Source organism: Manacus candei, unplaced genomic scaffold, assembly GCF_025592945.1.
Source record: "Manacus candei isolate 608988 ecotype Guabito, Panama unplaced genomic scaffold, ASM2559294v1 h1tg000169l, whole genome shotgun sequence".
NCBI classification, from domain to species: domain Eukaryota; kingdom Metazoa; phylum Chordata; class Aves; order Passeriformes; family Pipridae; genus Manacus; species Manacus candei.
This window is the reverse complement of record NW_026138217.1, coordinates 668,176-686,994: the sequence shown is the minus strand read 5'-3', so window position 1 is coordinate 686,994 and position 18,819 is coordinate 668,176. Positions and strand designations below refer to the sequence as shown.

At 45.6% G+C, this 18,819-nt stretch overlaps 1 protein-coding gene across 7 annotated transcripts in view; it reads left to right on the top strand.

The window, feature by feature from the left end:
- Positions 1–18,819, top strand: part of UBR4 (ubiquitin protein ligase E3 component n-recognin 4) — an 80,110-nt gene that overhangs the window by 24,440 nt on the left and 36,851 nt on the right. For 3 of the 7 annotated variants that reach the window (XR_007900910.1, XM_051773399.1, XM_051773398.1), the window contains exons 38-64: positions 59–286; positions 484–654; positions 751–933; positions 1,555–1,713; positions 2,311–2,463; positions 2,767–2,994; positions 3,764–3,921; positions 4,924–5,095; positions 5,222–5,423; positions 5,686–5,849; positions 6,053–6,269; positions 6,656–6,872; positions 8,249–8,281; positions 9,387–9,450; positions 9,910–10,044; positions 10,363–10,528; positions 10,761–10,898; positions 11,334–11,455; positions 12,049–12,160; positions 12,651–12,781; positions 12,912–13,089; positions 13,281–13,385; positions 13,874–14,029; positions 15,046–15,214; positions 16,099–16,195; positions 16,613–16,720; positions 17,194–17,310. Coding sequence is in view for 6 of the 7 variants with exons in the window: in XM_051773399.1 (XP_051629359.1) it covers positions 59–286; positions 484–654; positions 751–933; positions 1,555–1,713; positions 2,311–2,463; positions 2,767–2,994; positions 3,764–3,921; positions 4,924–5,095; positions 5,222–5,423; positions 5,686–5,849; positions 6,053–6,269; positions 6,656–6,872; positions 8,249–8,281; positions 9,387–9,450; positions 9,910–10,044; positions 10,363–10,528; positions 10,761–10,898; positions 11,334–11,455; positions 12,049–12,160; positions 12,651–12,781; positions 12,912–13,089; positions 13,281–13,385; positions 13,874–14,029; positions 15,046–15,214; positions 16,099–16,195; positions 16,613–16,720; positions 17,194–17,310 (4,083 nt within the window). In the remaining variant the exon portion in view is untranslated. The remainder of the gene's footprint in view (positions 1–58; positions 287–483; positions 655–750; positions 934–1,554; positions 1,714–2,310; positions 2,464–2,766; positions 2,995–3,763; positions 3,922–4,923; positions 5,096–5,221; positions 5,424–5,685; positions 5,850–6,052; positions 6,270–6,655; positions 6,873–8,248; positions 8,282–9,386; positions 9,451–9,909; positions 10,045–10,362; positions 10,529–10,760; positions 10,899–11,333; positions 11,456–12,048; positions 12,161–12,650; positions 12,782–12,911; positions 13,090–13,280; positions 13,386–13,873; positions 14,030–15,045; positions 15,215–16,098; positions 16,196–16,612; positions 16,721–17,193; positions 17,311–18,819) is intronic. The other 4 variants (XM_051773401.1, XM_051773400.1, XM_051773403.1 and 1 more) reach the window with 4 other exon arrangements.

Genomic DNA, 18,819 nt, shown 5'->3' with positions numbered 1-18,819 from the left:
TCATTAGTAGTCAAACTGAGTCTGGTTTAGGCTCTTAGCATTCCTCTGTCATTCCCAGGCTTTGGTGAAGAGAACCCCCAGCAGTGGGATGAGCTCTACCATGAAAGAATCCGCCTTCCAGAGTGAACCCAGGGTGCCTGAGAGTGTCATTCGCCACGCCAGCACCTCCCCTGCTGAGAAAGCCAAGGTCACCATCAGTGAGGGGAAGGGCCCTGACGAAGAAAAACCCAAGAAGAGCAGCCTGTGCAGAAATGTTGAGGGCTGTCGAGAGGAGCTGCAGTCCCAGGTATGATTATCTGTTAAACAGAGATCATTTATGGTGAGGATCTTAGGCAGAATGTGTTGGTTATCAGCCAAGTTGTTTGATTTTTATGATAAGAGGAGTCATAAAAAGGGTGTCAGGCTTTAAAAAGTGGTTGATGTGTAGCTGTTATGAAGGCTCCCATAGGAGCCTTTTGTTCCTCACTTATCTCTTTCTTGTAGGCCAACTTCTCCTTTGCACCTTTGGTGCTAGAGATGCTGAATTTCCTGATGGATGCCATCCAGATCAACTTCCAGCAAGCTTCAGCCATGGGGAGCAGCAGCCGTGCCCAGCAAGCTCTGAACGAGCTCCATACTTTGGACAAGTCAGTAGAAATGACAGACCAGTTGATGGTGAGACTAAAGGAGTGATTAGATTATGGGGGGAGGACGGTCACTTTTTATAGGGCAATTCCAAGTGGTTTACTTTGGGTGCTTTTACTGACTCAGGTGCCAACTCTCGGCTCTCAAGAAGGTGCTTTTGAGAACGTGCGCATGAACTACAGCGGGGACCAGGGCCAGACGATCCGGCAGCTGATCAGCGCCCACGTGCTGCGGCGCGTGGCCATGTGTGTGCTGTCCTCCCCGCACGGCCGGCGCCAGCACCTGGCTGTGAGCCACGAGAAGGGCAAGGTGAGCTCTCCAGCTCTGCAGGGAACACTGCATTCTGAGGGAAAATGGAACAGCGCTGAACAACAGGCAGAATGTGATTTGTTCTGCCTCTCTGGAGAGCTGGATCTTCTGTGTAGTATTGCATAGCTTAGGGAAGCCTCTCTTAGAAAAAACTCTTCAGGGAAAAGAGTTCTTGCACTAGAAACGGTGAGAACAACTCACTACAACTACCTAGAAGGAGACTGAAATGAGGTGGGGGCTCATCTTTTCTGCCTTGTCTTAAGTGAAAGGATGAGAGGAAAAAGGCCTTAAGCTGTGCCAAGGGGAGGTTCAAATTAGATATTAGAAAAAAAAAGTCTCTGCAAGAGTGGTCAGGCATTGGAATAAGTTCCCCAGGGAGGTAGTGGAGTCACTGTCTCCGGAAGTGTTCAGGAGGTGTCTGGATATGGCACTTGGTGATGTGGTTTGGGAGTGATCAGGGTGGTGCTGGGTGGCAGTTGGACTCGATGATTTTGAAGGTCTCTTGCAACCTTGATTCTGTGATTCTGATTCTGTAAATGTGGGGACACATTCATAGAGCTGGAATTGAAGTGCCTTATTCCCCTCAGTTATAACTGGATAACAGTTCATTTTGTGGTACAGATCACAGTCCTTCAGCTCTCAGCATTGCTGAAACAAGCTGACTCCAGCAAAAGAAAACTGACCCTCACCCGCCTGGCGTCTGCCCCCGTTCCCTTCACTGTCCTGAGCCTCACTGGGAATCCCTGCAAGGAGGACTATCTGGCCGTGTGTGGACTGAAAGTAAGTGCCTCCCGAACCCTTTCCCAGGCAGCTGGAAACATCAGCTCAAAGCCAGCTGTCTTTCTTTTCTCTGAGGAGCTGGCACAGAGCTGCCTCCAAAGTTCTGTCACTAATTTAGCTCCTGAATCACTTTCCTACTCAACAGAGGAAGCAGAAGAAGCAGGAGCTGTATGAATAATATGATAAATGAGACAGTACCTTGAAATATAGTACTTCTTATTGTATTTAGGCCAGTTTTACGTAAGACAAGAGCCAAGGTTTAGTCATGTCAGACTTAGTGTGCTAAAACTAGTCTGTAACAACCAGTGTTCTTTGGCAAGGACTCCTCTTTTTTGTATTCTCCCAAATTTAGATTCAGCTTTCCCAGTGCAGAATCCACTGTTATTTAGCTGAGAAACAGCTGCACTCTGTGGTTTTGGTTTTGTGTTTTCTTTACAAACGATCACGTAATTTATCTTTAATGCAGTAATTTTAGATTCTCACTCTCTGAATCATTATTGGCGTAAGAGAAATGCTGACTTTTAACTCCATTCTTGGCTTCAAATGTTTATAAAATGCTTAGTTCTAATATTTGACCAATTTTTTTCATTACTCCAGGACTGCCATGTATTAACATTCAGCAGCTCTGGATCAGTCTCTGATCATTTGGTACTTCATCCCCAACTAGCCACTGGGAATTTCATCATCAAAGCTGTGTGGCTGCCAGGATCTCAAACAGAGCTTGCCATTGTGACTGCAGACTTTGTGAAGGTATGTCTGCTCATAAACTGTTGATGATATATCTACTTTCATACATCAAAACCTGGATCCTTGTGGAGTTGCATGTGGAAGAATGTGATAATACTCTTAGTTAGAAATAAATTGGAAATATAAATTTGGCTATTGTTGTTGCAAGAAAAAGCGAAACTAAAGAATCCGAAGAGTAGAACAATTAACTATAACATCTAAAAGGATTCCCTTGTCTCAACTCTTGTCTTGTTTTGTATTGTGGTAGTTGATTATTGCCTTAATTCTTCTGTGTCATAGTAATTATTTTCTTGGTTCTTTCCACAGATTTATGATCTCTCTGTAGACGCCTTGAGTCCAACTTTCTACTTCCTCCTACCAAGTTCCAAAATCAGGGATGTCACTTTCCTTTTCAACGAGGAAGGGAAGAACATCATAGTGATCATGTCCTCAGCTGGGTACATCTATACACAGCTCATGGAGGAGGCCAGCAGTGCCCAGCATGGGCCATTCTATGTCACCAATGTGCTGGAAGTCAACCACGAGGACCTGAAGGTGCTGGTGACTTCCCTTTCTCTCTGTTTTTTTGCATCTTATATTTGAAGGCAGAAGTTTCCTTTTCTTTTTTCTTTTTTTTGAGCCCCCTTATCTAGATCAAGGAGCTTGCTCATTCCTTTAAAGAGAGAAATATCCTTGCAGTGAAAGGGGGTGGGGGTGAAAATTAAACCCCTTGATCCTTTCATCTAGAAAATGGAGCATGTTTTCCATGGCTGGCTCTGAAGTCATGCCCGGCAGGATTTCTCAGCAGGGGGATGGCTGCAGAGCAGTGCAGTTCTCAGAGTGAGGCACTCCAAAGGTGCAGGAACAGAATGGATAAATCACCACTGCTGGGGCTGCAGAGCTGCAGTGAGCCTTTGTTTCTGGTCTTGGGGGTGACTTGTAAAATCTGTCCAATGATTTTACCCCAGCCTGTTTCAAAACTGGAAAAGATGAGAAGACAGCCCTCAGGAAGATCTTTTATGAGCTGGGAACAAGGGGAGTGCTCCGTGTGAGACTCACATGGCGTTCAGGCTCCCAGCTGAGGGTGTTACCTACAGCCTACGGGTGTGCAGGCTCAGCATCCCTTTCCAAAGCCTTTGAAGTGTCTGATGGATGAGTTCACCCAGCAGTTCAGTTTAGAAAATTGTCATTTAGGGCTGTGTTCTTTCGCTGGTGGGGAGGAGAGGAGGCCTTGGGAATAATTCCATCATAAATTTAAAAGCTTGACGGTGTTTTGCGGTATGTGAGTTTATGTTAAATGTTGTCATTTCTCTTGATCCCACAGGACAGCAATGGCCAGGTGGCAGGAGGAGGGGTGTCAGTGTATTACTCCCATGTGCTGCAGATGTTGTTCTTCAGCTACTGTCAAGGCAAATCCTTTGCAGCCACCATCAGCAGGGCCAGCCTGGAAGTGCAGAGGCTATTCCCAATCAACATCAAGAGGTGAGGCTCACATGGAAGACTCCCCTGAAGTGTTTATTTCTGTTTATTATTAATAAATATCACTAATCAACATCCCAGCTCTGAATGGCCAAAGCTTGTGCTGAAGATCCTCTTTCTGACTGATGATTTCCTGCTAGTTTTCATGGTGCTTCTGCCCTAATGGACTTTGGTGATGCTTTTGAGTCCCTTCCAACTTGGGATATTCTAGTTGCGGGATGGTTTGAAACAAGAACTCGGTGTTTCAGCAGTGGGGCATGTCTGCATTTTGTCTTCCCACTAGGATTTCCCAGCAGGAAGGTGGCTGCAGAGCCATTGTGCTGCACAGTGTGGAGCTGCTCCTGGTGCAGCCACTGGAACTGATGGGATTACCCCCCCTCACCGAGGCTGCAGAGCAGGAAGCCTTTGTTTCCTTTTGCCACCAGTACTGCTGGGGACCTTGTGCACTGTGCATATTAAGGCTTATTTTCAGACTCCCTTGAGGGAAACCAATCTCTTTTGCTATGAATGTGGCAAGAAAAAACTGTTCTATCATGTTTTCTGACAGAGCTGGGCACTTAGGCCACAGACTCTTTACTAGCCTGACACAAAGCCACTGTCATGAGCAGGCTCTGTAGAAGGCTCGTTCCAAGAGCTCCCAAGCTCCAGTCAAGCTTGGCTTAGTCTTTTTGCAGCTCTATTTTTATTTTTTCCAGTGAACAGTCACACAGATTCTCCTGGTTTGGCCTTTGCTTAGTGCTGCTGGGTATGTTGTAATGTGTAACTGTTCATCTGTTCAGATAAAAACATTGCTGAAAGCCATTTTAGAATTGCCTCCTTGGTTTGGGGCATAAAATGTTGCCAAGTGTTTTTCCTCAGGTTTGCAGGGTAGGGATCAGGCTGTGAATTGGAATGCTTGAATTCCTGCTGAGGATGGAGCTTTAACTGGTTTGAATGCTGTATTTTGTGTGTTTTCACTTGTGCTGCTTGTTAAATTAATGTCACTGTGCCCTTCATCTCTTGCAGTTCTAATGGTGGGAGTAAGACTTCTCCAGCCCTGTGTCAGTGGTCGGAGGTGATGAACCATCCTGGCTTGGTGTGTTGTGTTCAGCAAACCACAGGTGTCCCGCTGGTGGTGATGGTGAAGCCAGACACCTTCCTCATCCAGGAGATTAAAACCTTACCAGCCAAAGCAAAGGTTAGGCAGAATTCCCTATGGTTTTGGCCCTTAAAATGTGTTTTCTTGTTGTTCCATCAACCAGATCTCTAATGCAAAGAGTTTTCCTTCAAGCAGCAGTTGCCAAGTCCTTGCCTTGCTTTGCAGATCCAGGACATGGTGGCCATCCGTCACACAGCCTGCAACGAGCAGCAGAGGACCACCATGATCCTGCTGTGTGAGGATGGCAGCCTGAGGATCTACATGGCCAACGTGGAGAACACCTCGTACTGGCTCCAGCCCTCGCTCCAGCCCAGCAGCGTCATCAGCATCATGAAACCCGTCCGCAAGCGCAAGGCAGCTGCCATCAGTAAGGGGCTCCTCACACAAGCTGTAAATGGAGGTGCAAAGATTGATCAGCATCATCCAGATACTTAAAACATTCTCTTCTGACAATTACCAGTTAACCCGAGGGCTAAGGATTGGCTAAGTCTGGGTGAAATGTTTCCGTAAATATACGTAAAAATATGTACAGACATCTGCGAAGGAGGCAGGTTCCTTCTGCAGCTCTTTTACCACATTTCTGCCAGTTTAGAATGTATTTCATCAGGACCCTCTCTTTTCCCTTCCAGCAACTCGCACATCCAGCCAAGTGAACTTCCCCATTGACTTCTTTGAACACAACCAGCAGCTCACAGATGTGGAGTTTGGAGGCAATGACCTGCTGCAGGTGTACAATGCTCAGCAGATAAAGCACCGCCTCAATTCCACGGGCATGTACGTGGCCAACACAAAGGTAAGTGGGGCGATTTGGGGATTCTTTTGGGCTTCTTGGGTGACATCATTGCTCATATTGACAGCATGCTGTGTCTTAGGAGTCTGCTTTGTTCAAATGAACCTGTACAAATCCTGTAATTAGGAAACAGTGGAGACACCTCTGTACAGAATCAGATTCTTGGCTGGAGAGTGAATTTTTGAGCTGTGATTTGTCTTCTGCAGCCTGGGGGTTTCACCATCGAAGTGACAAACAATAACAGCACGATGGTGATGACGGGCATGCGGATCCAGATCGGCACCCAGGCCATAGAACGAGCTCCCTCCTACCTGGAGATCTTTGGCCGCACCATGCAGCTCAACATGACCAGGGCCCGTTGGTTTGACTTCCCCTTCACCCGGGAGGAAGCCTTGCAGGCTGACAAAAAACTCACCGTCTTCAGTAAGTCTTGTTAATTGCTTAGTTTGACTTCACTGATGGTTTTGTTTGGGTGGGTTGAAGCTATCCTGCTTCACCTCACAGTAGGGAATTTCCACAACCTGTTTGACTTGACTACAAAAACAGTTTGAGGGGTGAGCCCTGAACACTTAATAACTTTATTTATGGCCCAGTTTCTTGCTGCAGTGAATGAATGTTCGGTAGCTCAGCTCGATAATTTTGTTTTGAGGCAATAGAGAAGGAAAATGGCCTTGGAAAGGAGATGACTCTGTGAGTGGCTGTGTTTTAATGACACAGTGTAATCGCTGTCCTGACATTGAGAGGAGGCTTGTTTGTATTCAAAAGCAATGACTCTATAAGTTCTTAAGAAATTTCTCTCATCACTGCAGTTGGGGCTTCTGTGGATCCTGCTGGAGTCACCATGATGGATTCCATAAAAATTTATGGCAAAACCAAAGAACAGTTTGGATGGCCTGATGAGCCCCCCGAGGACTTCCCATCTGCTTCAGTGAGCAATGTTTGTCCCCCAAACCTGAATCAAGGGAATAGCACTGGAGACACAGAGTCAACTGCCCCTGCTGCTGCCAGTGGGACTGTCCTGGAGAGGTATTTCCACAGTCTTTCCTTTCTTTCTCCTTGAAAATGCGTGGTTGCTCTGGAGGGGACTTAGGTGCACTTGTGTGCTTAACTGGGAGAACGGAAGAGAATTAGTGAAATTGTTCTCACTGTCTTACAAAGCAACAACTGAAAAGTCAATGATTATCTTGTAATGAGGGTTTGTGCTCACTCTTGATTTCTCTGGTGGAGTAGATGCATAGATCTGTGTGCCTGCTTTGCATTGCCAAGTTCATTTGTTTCAGCAGCCTTGGGGAGCTAAAAGAGATTTCTACTGCCTCGGTACATTCTTTCATTTCAAGCTGGCCCTTTTCATTCTCTAGAGCACACAAAAGTCAGGCCTCTGAAGTTAAGCTCAGTTTTGAGGAGGGCTTTGTGTGTGACCCTGCTTTAGGCTTGTGGTTCCCACCAACTTACCTTGTGGCCCATGTGTCTCAGACTGAGCTGTTGTGCTGGAGAAAGTGTTGGGTTTTTTCTCCTCAAAATCCCTACTGAGAGCCAAACCCCAGGGGCAACCAGGACATATATTTAGTACAAGAAATAAAACTTGTGTTCTGTTTTATATTCATCCCGTGTTCTTCCTCTGAGCTTGTACAGTCTGTGCATAAGAGTTGTAGAAAGCCTGGCAAGCAGCAAGGACAGGAGGGAAACAGAGCAAGGGGGAACTAGCACTGCTGAAAACTGAGCATTTTAAAGGGATATGCTGCTCAACTGTGAGGAAATGGTGGTTAATTTTTTCTGACTGAAATTCTCAGGTAAAGGGTCAGAGCTTGAAGTGGCAGTTAGCTCCAGCTGAAGGACTTGTTCAGCCATCTTTTAATATTTTGGCTAATAGTTCACGGGAGTTTTTTCCCTTGGTTATTTTCCCTTTTCTTCCCTCCTCTGCTGTGACATCCCCACAAGATGTCTCTCTCAACACAGACATGTGTTTTCCAGAGCAGTGGGGATTATAGTCTAAAAATTGAGATCCAAAAAAAATATTCTTAATATTTGGTGTTACAGAATGCAGTATGGTTACCTTCTAAAGGGCCTCCTGAGTGGACACAGCTAATGGCAGTCAGGAGGTAGCTTTTCTGTCAGGCACCAAACCAGAAGTTTGGTGTCTGTATTTAAATTCAAGCTTGGGTGGTGCTTTAAGTGATGCTTGGCTTCTCTGTGCAGGTACCCTGGATTTCCTTTCTTTGTTTGGCTTTAGCCCAGTGTGTACTGCCCAGGTAGAGAGAGCTGTGCTTAGACTGAGTGTGCAGAGCGCTCTCCTGGCTTCCTGATCCCCCCATTTAATTTGCCTTTTGATTAGAATGTGTTCTAGGGAGTTTTTCTGTGAGCTTTACACATTTTTTTTTTCCTTTTTCTTTGCTCCCCCAAAGTTCTGACACTGAGTCCCTAACCACCCTGGACCGGTTAGTATCCATCCTTTTCTCTGCACGAGTGCGTGTGTGTCAGAGAGACAGAACACATGGTGTGGCTTTTGTTGCCTGGGGTTTTCTTTTTGTTTTCTAAGTGACATTTGCATGGCAGATGGTTTAGCCAATGTAAAGATCAGGTGGTTTGCAGATTTTTGCTGTACGCAGCATAACTGTTGCTTGTTTGACAGCAGACTCCTCTCTCTGCTTTGTTCCTTCCTTGTGCCTTCTTATCCCACTTATGTTCCCTGAGAGCTTTCCGGAGGGTGGCTGTGGGTAGGGGGTTGTTGTTTATCACCACCAGACCAGACAGTTGTTCCCTCTGCCTCGTACCCAATCCTACAGTGCTATTTCTCCCCTTAATGCTCTCTCTTCCCTCCTTTTTCCTGTATCTTCCTGCTCCTTCTGGTGTGTCAGATGGCATTTCAGGTAGTTCTACCTGGAGGCACGGAGTGCTGCTGCAGGGACATTCAGCACTTTGCTGCCAGTTGTAAATCAGCTTTTCCCTCGGAGCAAATGTTTTACCAGCCTGCATTCCTTCTATCCAAACTTTGAACCTCAGCATCTCTCACTTGGGTCAAACCCAGTACTCTCAGTTAATTTTCCTGTGGAATATTTTGTGCTGAAACTCCAAATTAGAAAGAGCAACCTGTGTGAAAACAGCAAGCGAGTAGAATCTTGCTCCCTTAGCAAAGTCGGTTCCGCTTTTTCCCATGTGTCATAGCCAGCCTTGATCTGCAGTCATCTGTAGTCTGTGGGCCATGGTGAATTGGGACTGTCAAGACAATCCAAGTTATCCCTGCTGCAGGCTGCGTAAGGAAATGTTTTATCCTCTTTGGGAGAGAAAAGCCCCTGTCTTTCAGCTGTGGATTATTAAAGCAGTCCTAAGTTTGTCTGTGAGCGTGAGCCAGGTTTAACTCTGGTCTGTAACACAATGAAATGATATGCATGGTGCCTGTGGCAGGTTTTATCATGCTTTGATTTTGTACTTGGCATTCGTTAGCTGTCTCTGAGCTACTCATGACTGTAGCCCGCATAAAGCAAAGTGCTAAGGAGAGAGAAGGGTTGCTGTACTCAAGCCCGCTTTCCTTTCTCCCTTCAGGCTAGTAGTGAGTTCTTTAGAAGCACTGGAAAGCTGCTTTGCTGTAGGACCAGTCAACGAGAAGGCAAGTAACTTTCTGAATACATTCTTGAGCTTTGTGAGCTGGGGGAGGAGGGGCGAGCTCAGCACTTACCTCCTGCAGCCCCGGGGGCCTGATAGGAGCAGAGCTGCATCCGTTTTGCTCGGAGCACTGATCTGAAAGTTGACTTAGCCAAAAGCATTTGAAACTAGTTTAGAATGACAATTGGTATTTGCATTTATCGCTGGTGGGCTTTTTGTGCTGTAGGGTGACCTCGTTTACAAAAACAGAAGGGTAGAAAGCCCATAAATCTCAAAAGTACTTTTCTTCTGTCGAAATGTCTGTTAAATGTCAAACAGTAAATTAAGGGAAGCTATCGAAAGAGTATTGAAGGAAGGCAGAAACTGGCAAGGAGGGGAGGGAGCTGCAGGTACACTGGGGAATCAGACTCATGTATCACCTTCATGATAAATATAGTGAATAATGGGTTTTGTCTGTTCTTAGGAGAAGAATAAGATTGCAGCTCAGGAACTGGCTACGATGCTGCTGTCCATGCCAGCTCCTTCCAGCGTGCAGCAGCAAACCAAGAACCTCTTGGCCAGCCTGCACACCAGTCGCTCAGCCTACCATAACCACAAGGTAAGGAGGTGCAGGGATTTTGGGGCTCCTCTCACTTGCCCGTTGATGCTTGAGGTGCGGCATGACCCTGGAAAGCCCTTTCACCATGCAATATAAACTATAAACCTGCTGGCTAATTTCCCTTTAACTCCTGCTACCTGCCTGGCTGGCTTTTGTGTTTCACCAAAACTCTATGATTTCTTAGTATTAGTTGTCCTTAGATGACAAGAGTTAAAGTAGCAAGTGCCGAACTTCCCCAGAATCTGTCCTGTGCTTGTACTTCAGCTGCTTTGTTGAGTCAGTTGTTTTTCTTTGCCCGTGTTATCTTTCACTTTATAGGATCAAGCACTGCTAAGCAAAGCCATTCAGTATTTGACTTCCTCAACCAAAGAAGGAAAGGACCTTGATCCTGAAGTATTCCAGAGGCTGGTCATCACTGCTCGATCCATTGCTATTATGAGACCCAACAATCTGGTCCACTACACTGAATCAAAGCTGGAAACAGGTAGATAAGTCTATAATTTTCTTTAACTTACTGTTGTCATAATTGAAGCTGTCGTAGGGTTTTGGGTTCGGTTATGACAGGGACTGTATTTGACACATTTCTTCGGTGTATGATAGTTCTCGTAATGAGGACATCAGAGCCTCTAACAAAAGCCATTTCAAATAAACTTGATCATACCCTCGTTAAAGCTTTCCGCTGCACATATCTGACACGTGTTTTTTAATCTGTACAGAGAGTGAAGAAGGGCAAGAGGTCCAGAAACACGTGGAAGGAGAGGGCTGCACGTTTATTACCCAGCTGGTGAACCACTTCTGGAAGCTCCATGCATCAAAACCCAAAAATGCCTTCCTGGCCCCTGCCTGCCTACCAGGTGTGCCGCTCTTCCTTTGCTGTTGTCAAACTTTTGAAGGATCCTATTTTAAGTTGGTAAACAGAGAAATTTGGCTTGTTCCAAAGGAGGCTTAAGGTGCTAATGATACACTGAGTACTTTCTGATGTACAGCTGCAGATTCTACTCCAAAGCTTTTGTTCTGGAGTACTTGTATTGTGTCAGTAAAAGGGTGATTGATTTATCTGCGTTTGGCTTCATGGGTGGTGTTAGAGGATATTCATTGGTGGTGGTACATAGAGTTCACAATATTACATTAGACAGACAAGACTGGCTCAGGCTGGATTGAAAATCACTATATTTGTGGAGTGAACATTGTACTGTGAAGTCTACAAACAAAAGATCCTTCTGCAGTGTCTCATTCCGTGTTGAAATAGAGAGCAAGCTGATTTCAGTCCTACTTTTATTCCTCCTTAGGTCTCACTCATGTTGAAGCCACAGTCAATGCTTTGGTGGATATTATCCATGGATACTGCACGTGTGAGCTGGATTGCATCCATACAGCATCCAAGATCTACATGCAGATGTTACTTTGCCCGGTGTGTCTCTTGTTCTGCTGTGCTTCAGCCTGTAACTGCGCCAGGGGAGGTTTAGGTTGGATATTAGAAACAACTTCTTCATGGAAAGGGCTGTCCAGCCCTCGCACAGGCTGCCCACGGGAGTGGTGGAGTCACCATTCCTGGAGGGATTTAAAAGATGTGTACATGTGGCACGGGGGGACATGGTTTAGGGGGCTTGCAGTGTTCAGTTTATGGTTGGACTTGATCTTAGAGGGCTTTTTCAACCTAAATGTTTCTGTGATTCTGTAATTACTTAAAACTAAATAGAGGTAGAATGAGAGTACATAGTACAGAATCAAAATAGAGCTGTTCAGCCCTAAACAGACAGCCAGAAGTGAATGACAGAGGAATTTCTCTCTCTTTGTATTTTAGTAATGTTTGTCACGTGCTGCATTTGGAATTTTAAGTGTCGCTTTATGGCTCTTGAGGGAAACAGGGAGTTAGGGCAGTGACTTGTGTATTACATGAATCATGACCAACAGAGGGGCACAGGTGTTTTAGCCATCTTCCCAAATACTGTGAATAAGCACTTACAGCTTAAGAAGTTTAATGATTAACTGTTAACCCTCTAGGATCCAGCAGTGAGCTTTTCTTGCAAACAAGCTTTGATCAGAGTGCTGAGACCACGGAACAAGCGGAGACACGTCACTTTGCCATCCTCCCCTCGCAGCAACACTCCCATGGGTATGGCAGATGCATTCCCCTGCCTACTTTTTGCATCAGAAAAGACAGGAAAATAAAGTAGTCTTATTATAAATTGGGACTAAAATCAATCTTTCTCCTTTCTTTTGCTTTGTCTTGTCCCCTAAACGCCTTTTTTAACATTTTATTTCATAAACTGTCACCTCTTATTTGATATTCTGGGATGCAAAGAGGAGATTTCTCTGAGGTATTCCCTGTTCAGTGATAGGGAAATCTGATTATTTTATTTAGGGGATAGTAATCCAGACTTAGTAATTCTGTACATGTTTTCAAGTTCTTATAAATCAGAGATGTGTGCAAACCAAAAGTAGGGTATCAGAGCTCCATCCAAGAGATGTTTATTGATATTGAAGCAAATTGTGGGTGTCATGGAATCTATTGGTAATTGGAGGTAGCTTAGTTTTTCCCAGCATTAATTGTTTGGGCTGATGTGAGGAATTGTGCATTTATTAATGAATACTTTGTGACTCAGGAGATAAGGATGATGATGACGATGACGACGCAGAAGACAAGCTGCAGAGTTCTGGGATAGCAAATGGTGAGCACATCCGACAGGAAAGCCAGGAGCAGAGTGAAGTTGACCACGGGGACTTCGAGATGGTGGTGAGTCCAGAGGTTCTCTTTGGAGCCTTTTAGGTGTGCTAGGACTTGAATTTAATTCAGTTCTGATAGATCAGTTTGTAATGCTCCATTACTGGTTTGGGAAAGCTCTTGCTGTGTTTCCTCTCCATAGTCTGAATCCATGGTTTTGGAGACTTCTGAGAATGTGAATAATGGGAACCCTTCTCCACTGGAGGCTCTTCTGGCTGGAGCAGAGGGATTCCCTCCTATGCTGGATATCCCTCCAGATGCAGATGATGAGACGATGGTGGAATTGGCTATTGCCCTGAGCCTGCAGCAGGATCAGCAAGGTAAGATATGGGTGCCTTTGGCAGGCGAAAAGGGAAGTGGAATATGGGGAAACTGGGAATGAAACAAAGCAAAGCTGTTGGTGTTACCACCAATGACCCAAAGACAGTAGAACTATGAAATGTACAGAAAATGCCAGAGTTAACATAATTCCATAAAAGAAGGACACTCATGACTTGTTCTGTCCTTGCAGGGAGCAGCAGCAGTGCCCTTGGACTGCAGAGCTTGGGACTGTCTGGCCAAGCCCCCAGTTCCTCTTCTCTCGATGCCGGGACGCTCTCGGATACAACAGCATCAGGTAACTGTTCACTGCGAGGAATTGACCTCTTCCAGATTTTGACCTAAAAAGTGGCTTTAAATTGGTTTTTAAATATGGTTTTGAAGAGCCACTTCTTACTGTTGGCTTCTTGTATTTTTGACTGTATTTATGACCTTTTCCTACTTTGATGGACTCTCAGTGTAGACTTTTGAGGAAGTGATTTCCTCGCCTTAAAAGAAAACAACCAAAACAAAACATGTACTCTATTTCCTTCGCGTTTATAAACAGCCAGACATTGTTCATCAAATAACTTGCATGCCTCTGTATTTGATGAGAAGGTTTCCTCTCAGGATATCTCCCCTCCACTGCTCTTAGCAGACTTAAACGTACTGATGGACACTCCTAAGTTCCCTTTTCATTTATGGTTGAAAATCGACACAAAAACAAAGCCAAATATTCATGTCTTTCCTTTCATAGCTTGTGTGTCTTTTGAAGTTCTCTCCAGGCAGTGTTTTTACTTGTAACAGCTCTCTTTATTCTCTTAGCTCCAGCATCTGACGACGAGGGCAGCACAGCTGCCACCGACGGCTCAACCCTGCGGACGTCGCCCGCGGAGCACGGCGGGAGCGTGGGCTCGGAGAGCGGCGGCAGTGCCGTGGACTCCGTGGCTGGGGAGCACAGCGGTGAGTGGCTCCTGCTGCACCAGCTCTTCTCTGCTCTCCCGGGGCTACCACAGTGAGAGGATGTGGGTAATCCCTGGCAGAGAAGAGATCTCAGTTCCGAGTAGCTGCTGCCATCCATCATTTTATGGTTTCTGCCAAAGTGCCGTACAGACCAAGCATTCCCTCACTTTTTGTGGTTCTGTAGAAGTGTGGAGTCAGCAGTGGATTTGGCTGACCTGTACAATCATGGAATCATGGAATGGTTTGGATTGGAAAGGACCTTAAAGCTCATCTCATCCCACCCTCTGCCATGGGCAGGGACACTTCCCACTATCCCGGGTTGCTCCAAGCCCAGTCCAACCTTGGACACTTCCAGGAATGGGGCAGCCACAGCTTCTCTGGTCATCCTGTACTAATTCTTCACTCGCCACCCTCTGAGTAAAGAATTTCTTCCTAATGTCTAATCTAACCCTACCCTGTCTGAGCTTAAAACCATTGCCCCTTGTCCTGTCACTATCTACCTGTATAAAAAGTCCCTCTTCCTCCTTTTTGTAAGCCCCCTTAAGATACTGAAGACTGCTATGAGTCTACCTGAAGCCTTCTTTTCTCAGAATGCAGTAGCCTAGAGCAAGACTGAGAGAATTCACTATGCTGCTGGTTAACTCTGGATGGAATAGTATTAATTTCTCTCTTTTTATCAAGGGACATACACCTGGGTAAAATAATCACAGACTTTTATTAAAATAATTGTCTGCACTGCCCATCCACACCTTGTCTGACTCGGTTTAAATTACTGCTGTGGGACCAGTTCAATTTGGGCCACAAAGATGAAGATGGCAAATGAAAGAATGGCAGGAGTGTGAAGCTGCATCTGGAGAAATGATTCTCTTGTAGCTTTATGAAGAGAGCTAAAGACCCCTCATCTCCTTAGAACCTTGACTCCTATTTACAGTTCAGCTGTGCTGGTTGCTGTGAAGCAAGCCATATGCGTGGTCAATCACTGACGTTGTGTTTCCCTGTTTTTCTCTCTTTCCCAGTGTCTGGCCGAAGCAGTGCCTATGGGGACACGACTGCTGAGGGCCACCCGGCTGGGCCAGGCAGTGTCAGCTCGAGCACAGGCGCCATCAGCACCACCACGGGCCAGCAGGAGGGAGAGGGCTCTGAAGGGGAAGGGGAGGCTGAGGGGGACGTCCACACCAGCAACAGGCAAGGGGCTTTGCTTTCCTCTTCTGGAATAACACGTCTGCTCTGTGCTTACACTGTAGAGGAGTGGGCTACAGGTGCTGCAATTCATGGTGGGTTCCTTGTGCTGGAAAATGAAAATGGAAAGTCAGAAACACAGACTAGAGCCAACTGACATTGCAAAAGCATGGAGTCCATAAAGTGTAATATCCTGAGCTAGAATATTCTGTGCTGGAAGGGACCCACAAGGACCATCCAGTCCAGCTCCTGGCCCTGCACAGACACCCCAACAATCCCACCCTGTCCCTGAGAGCATTATCCGAACACTCCTTGAGCTCTGGCAGCCTTGGGGCTGTGCCCACTGCCCTGGGGAACCTTTTCAGTGCCTGACCACCCTCTGTGCAATCACCACATAACGTGATGCACACACCCAGCATGTGTCCCACAGAACTGCTGCCTCTGTGAAGTAGTGAAATTGTCCTGCATGAGTCTAGTTAACAGAGGAATCACTACAATCTTGTGAGCTTGTGAAATTCACTGTTAGGAAAAAAGCGTGTACAAGTGTCCTGAGCACTTTGGAAACATCTGCAGTTTTTCATTCTATGGGAGTAGATGCTCAGTCACTTGTACAGAGTAGTGTGGGGCTGATTTGCAGGATCTGCTTCCAGGCAGTTGGATTCTACAGGTGGCCAGGCTGGGCAGTGTAGCTCTGAAGTGAATAACTACATCCATTGTCAGATGCTCTGTATCTTGACATCACTTTACGGGGAAGCCTGAGGGAGTCCACTCCCCTTTGGAAGGATTTGATGCCCTTGGGATTGCTGTGGCAAATTGCAGTGCTCTGTTGGAGATGCTGCTGAGTCTGATATGTTTTGAGATGTGTCTGATTGCTGGCTCTGACTTCCCAGGCTGCACATGGTGCGACTGATGTTGCTGGAGAGGCTGCTGCAGAATTTACCTCAGCTGAGGAATGTTGGAGGGGTCCGAGCCATCCCTTACATGCAGGTGAGTGAGGAGGGTCAGGAGTTCAGCCTCAGTCAAACAGTTAATCACTACTAATACTTCAGGTTTCTGTTTGCACATGCTTTTCCCTTTCTCTTTCCTGCCCAGTCACAATGTGTGTCTTTAAAGTGTTGCAGAGCATTCTTCACCCATAGATTTTTGCTGGACTTGTACCCTTTCTCATTATGACTTTACAGCTGACTGATGACCCTGAGGGCTCAAATCATTGAACTCTGATGTATTTGAAAAGATCTTTTGGGTTTATACTGAATGTTCAAATTAGGGTGTGATGTCTCAGGCAGAATGTAGGAAAGAACATAGATAAGTCAAGATAAAATTTGTGCTGTTTTTGAAAGATAATTTATTTATCTTGGAAACATGGAACCTACCTTGTAATAATTCTCTGACTTTTATTCCCAGGTAATTCTGATGCTCACAACAGACCTAGATGGAGATGATGAGAAAGATAAGGGAGCTTTGGATAACCTTCTGTCCCAGCTGATTGCAGAGCTGGGCATGGACAAAAAGGTGTGTGCACGTGCTCTGAACTTGCTCTTTCTAGACAGGGTTTCTGTCCTTGGAGGAATTAGATGTGTGGGGGTCATACAAACACAAACTCTGCTGTGTGGATGAGTTCAGGCATTTTATTTCTCTTGCTTTACTTCACATAAAGTAGAAAATTACATGAGTGGAACTCTCACTGTTTCCTGTTTTTGACATCCACAAATGAGCATGAAAATTTGTTCTGCTTGAATTAAACTCTGAAAACAACCATGATCAGTGATGTATGGTTGACATAGGTAGCTTTTCATTTGTGTGGGACTGTTTTCTGGCAGCCAGGCCACTGTTTATGCTTCTGTTAAGGCATTTGTGCTTCCTTTTTAGTATTACTGCTTGAAGTTAAATTTGAAATGCTTCCTGAGGACCAGAGCACTGAACTTGAGAGGCTTGGGTCACTGCTCAGCTCTGTGATTGAACAAGCAGGATGTCTGTTGTTGCAGGATGTGTCTAAGAAAAACGAGCGCTCTCCTGTGAACGAAGTGCACTTGGTGGTGATGAGGCTGCTCAGTGTGTTCATGTCCAGAACCAAGTCAGGATCCAAGACTTCCATTTGTGAGGTATGTTCTCCAAACTGCTTTGTCAGGGGATGATTTTCTCCCCCTCTGCTCTGCTCTCCTGAGACCCCACCTGGAATACTTTGCACAGTTTTGGGGCCCCCAACATAAGAAGGACATGGAACTGTTGGAGCAAGTCCAGAGGAGGAGCTGGAGCACTTCCCCTATGGACACAGGCTGAGAAAGCTGGGGCTGTTCAGCCTGGAGAAGATTGTATGGAGATATCACAGCACCTTTTGGTGTCTGAGGGGGCTACAGGGAAGCTGGAGAGGGACTCTGCATCAGGAACTGGAATGCCAGGACAAGGAATGGGATCAGATTGAAAGAGAGAAAATTTAGGTTAGATATATGGAGGAAATTCTTCCCTACGAGGGTGGGGAGGCCCTGGCACAGGTTGCCCAGAGAAGCAGGGCATGTGGTCTGCCCCGTCCCTGGAAGTGTCCAAGGCCAGGTTGGATGGGACTTGGAGCAACCTGGGCTAGTGGAAGGTGTCCCTGCCCACGGCAGGGGATGGAATGGGATGGGCTTTGAGGTCCTCCCAATCCAAACCACTCTGGGATTCTATGATGCGCTTGGGGGTCTTTTGTTCATCATAAAAGATCTAAAATCTGCTAACTGAAATAACAGGTCTAAGACTGAAAAAACACTTCAAAGTGCTTTGGAAAAATTTATAAGAAATCTGTAACGTTACTTGACTCTTGTGGAAAAAAATCTCTGAAACTCAGAATGGAGGAAACAGACATGTAAAGACAACTGGATCCGCTTGTTTTGTGCAGGGTTTCAGACTGAGCTCAGGGCAGCACATTAACGATGTTATTTAAAACGGTCGGGCAGATTTTTTCCCTTGCATCTTACCAGTGCTGAAGGGGTTAAAGAGGATTTGTAATGTGATTATTGGAAAGCAATATGCTGCTGTGTCAACGTAAAAGTCGCTAAGAGGATTCCTTAGATATTTGTTGCTAAAAGGTACAGTAATAAGGCATAAAAAGCAGTATGTGTGGTGGGAAGGAGATTAATAAAAAAGCATAGAGGTTAAAAAATTTAGTCTGAACTGCATCAAATTTTAATGAGCTTATGAGCTGTGGGGTTTGTTTGGATTTACAGGGCTGCTTTAATAGTTTTATTTACAGTAGCTTTTTCTCCAGCCTTTGTTATTCACTTGAGCTTCCCACAGAAATCAAAGCTCCTCGTCTCTGAGAATGCAGGTGGAGCAATACCTGGGTGGAGCAGAGCCTGTGAGCGGCAGCTGCAACAGGGACTCTTTCTCTACCAGAATTCATGCCCAGCTGGCCAAAACCCAGATAAACAAATAGAAATCCCAACTTTAAAAAAAAAAAAAAGGAAAAAAAGAGAAGGGAAAAAAGCCCTAGTCGTCTAATCCATAGCAGAGTGGCCTCTGGCACATGTGTCGAGGGGAGATTAGACTTAAGAAGAGATTTTATTTGTTTTCCTTTACTAAGCACTTGTTCAAAAGAGTCTCTGTAAATATTTGAGTTGCTTTTCATAAACACA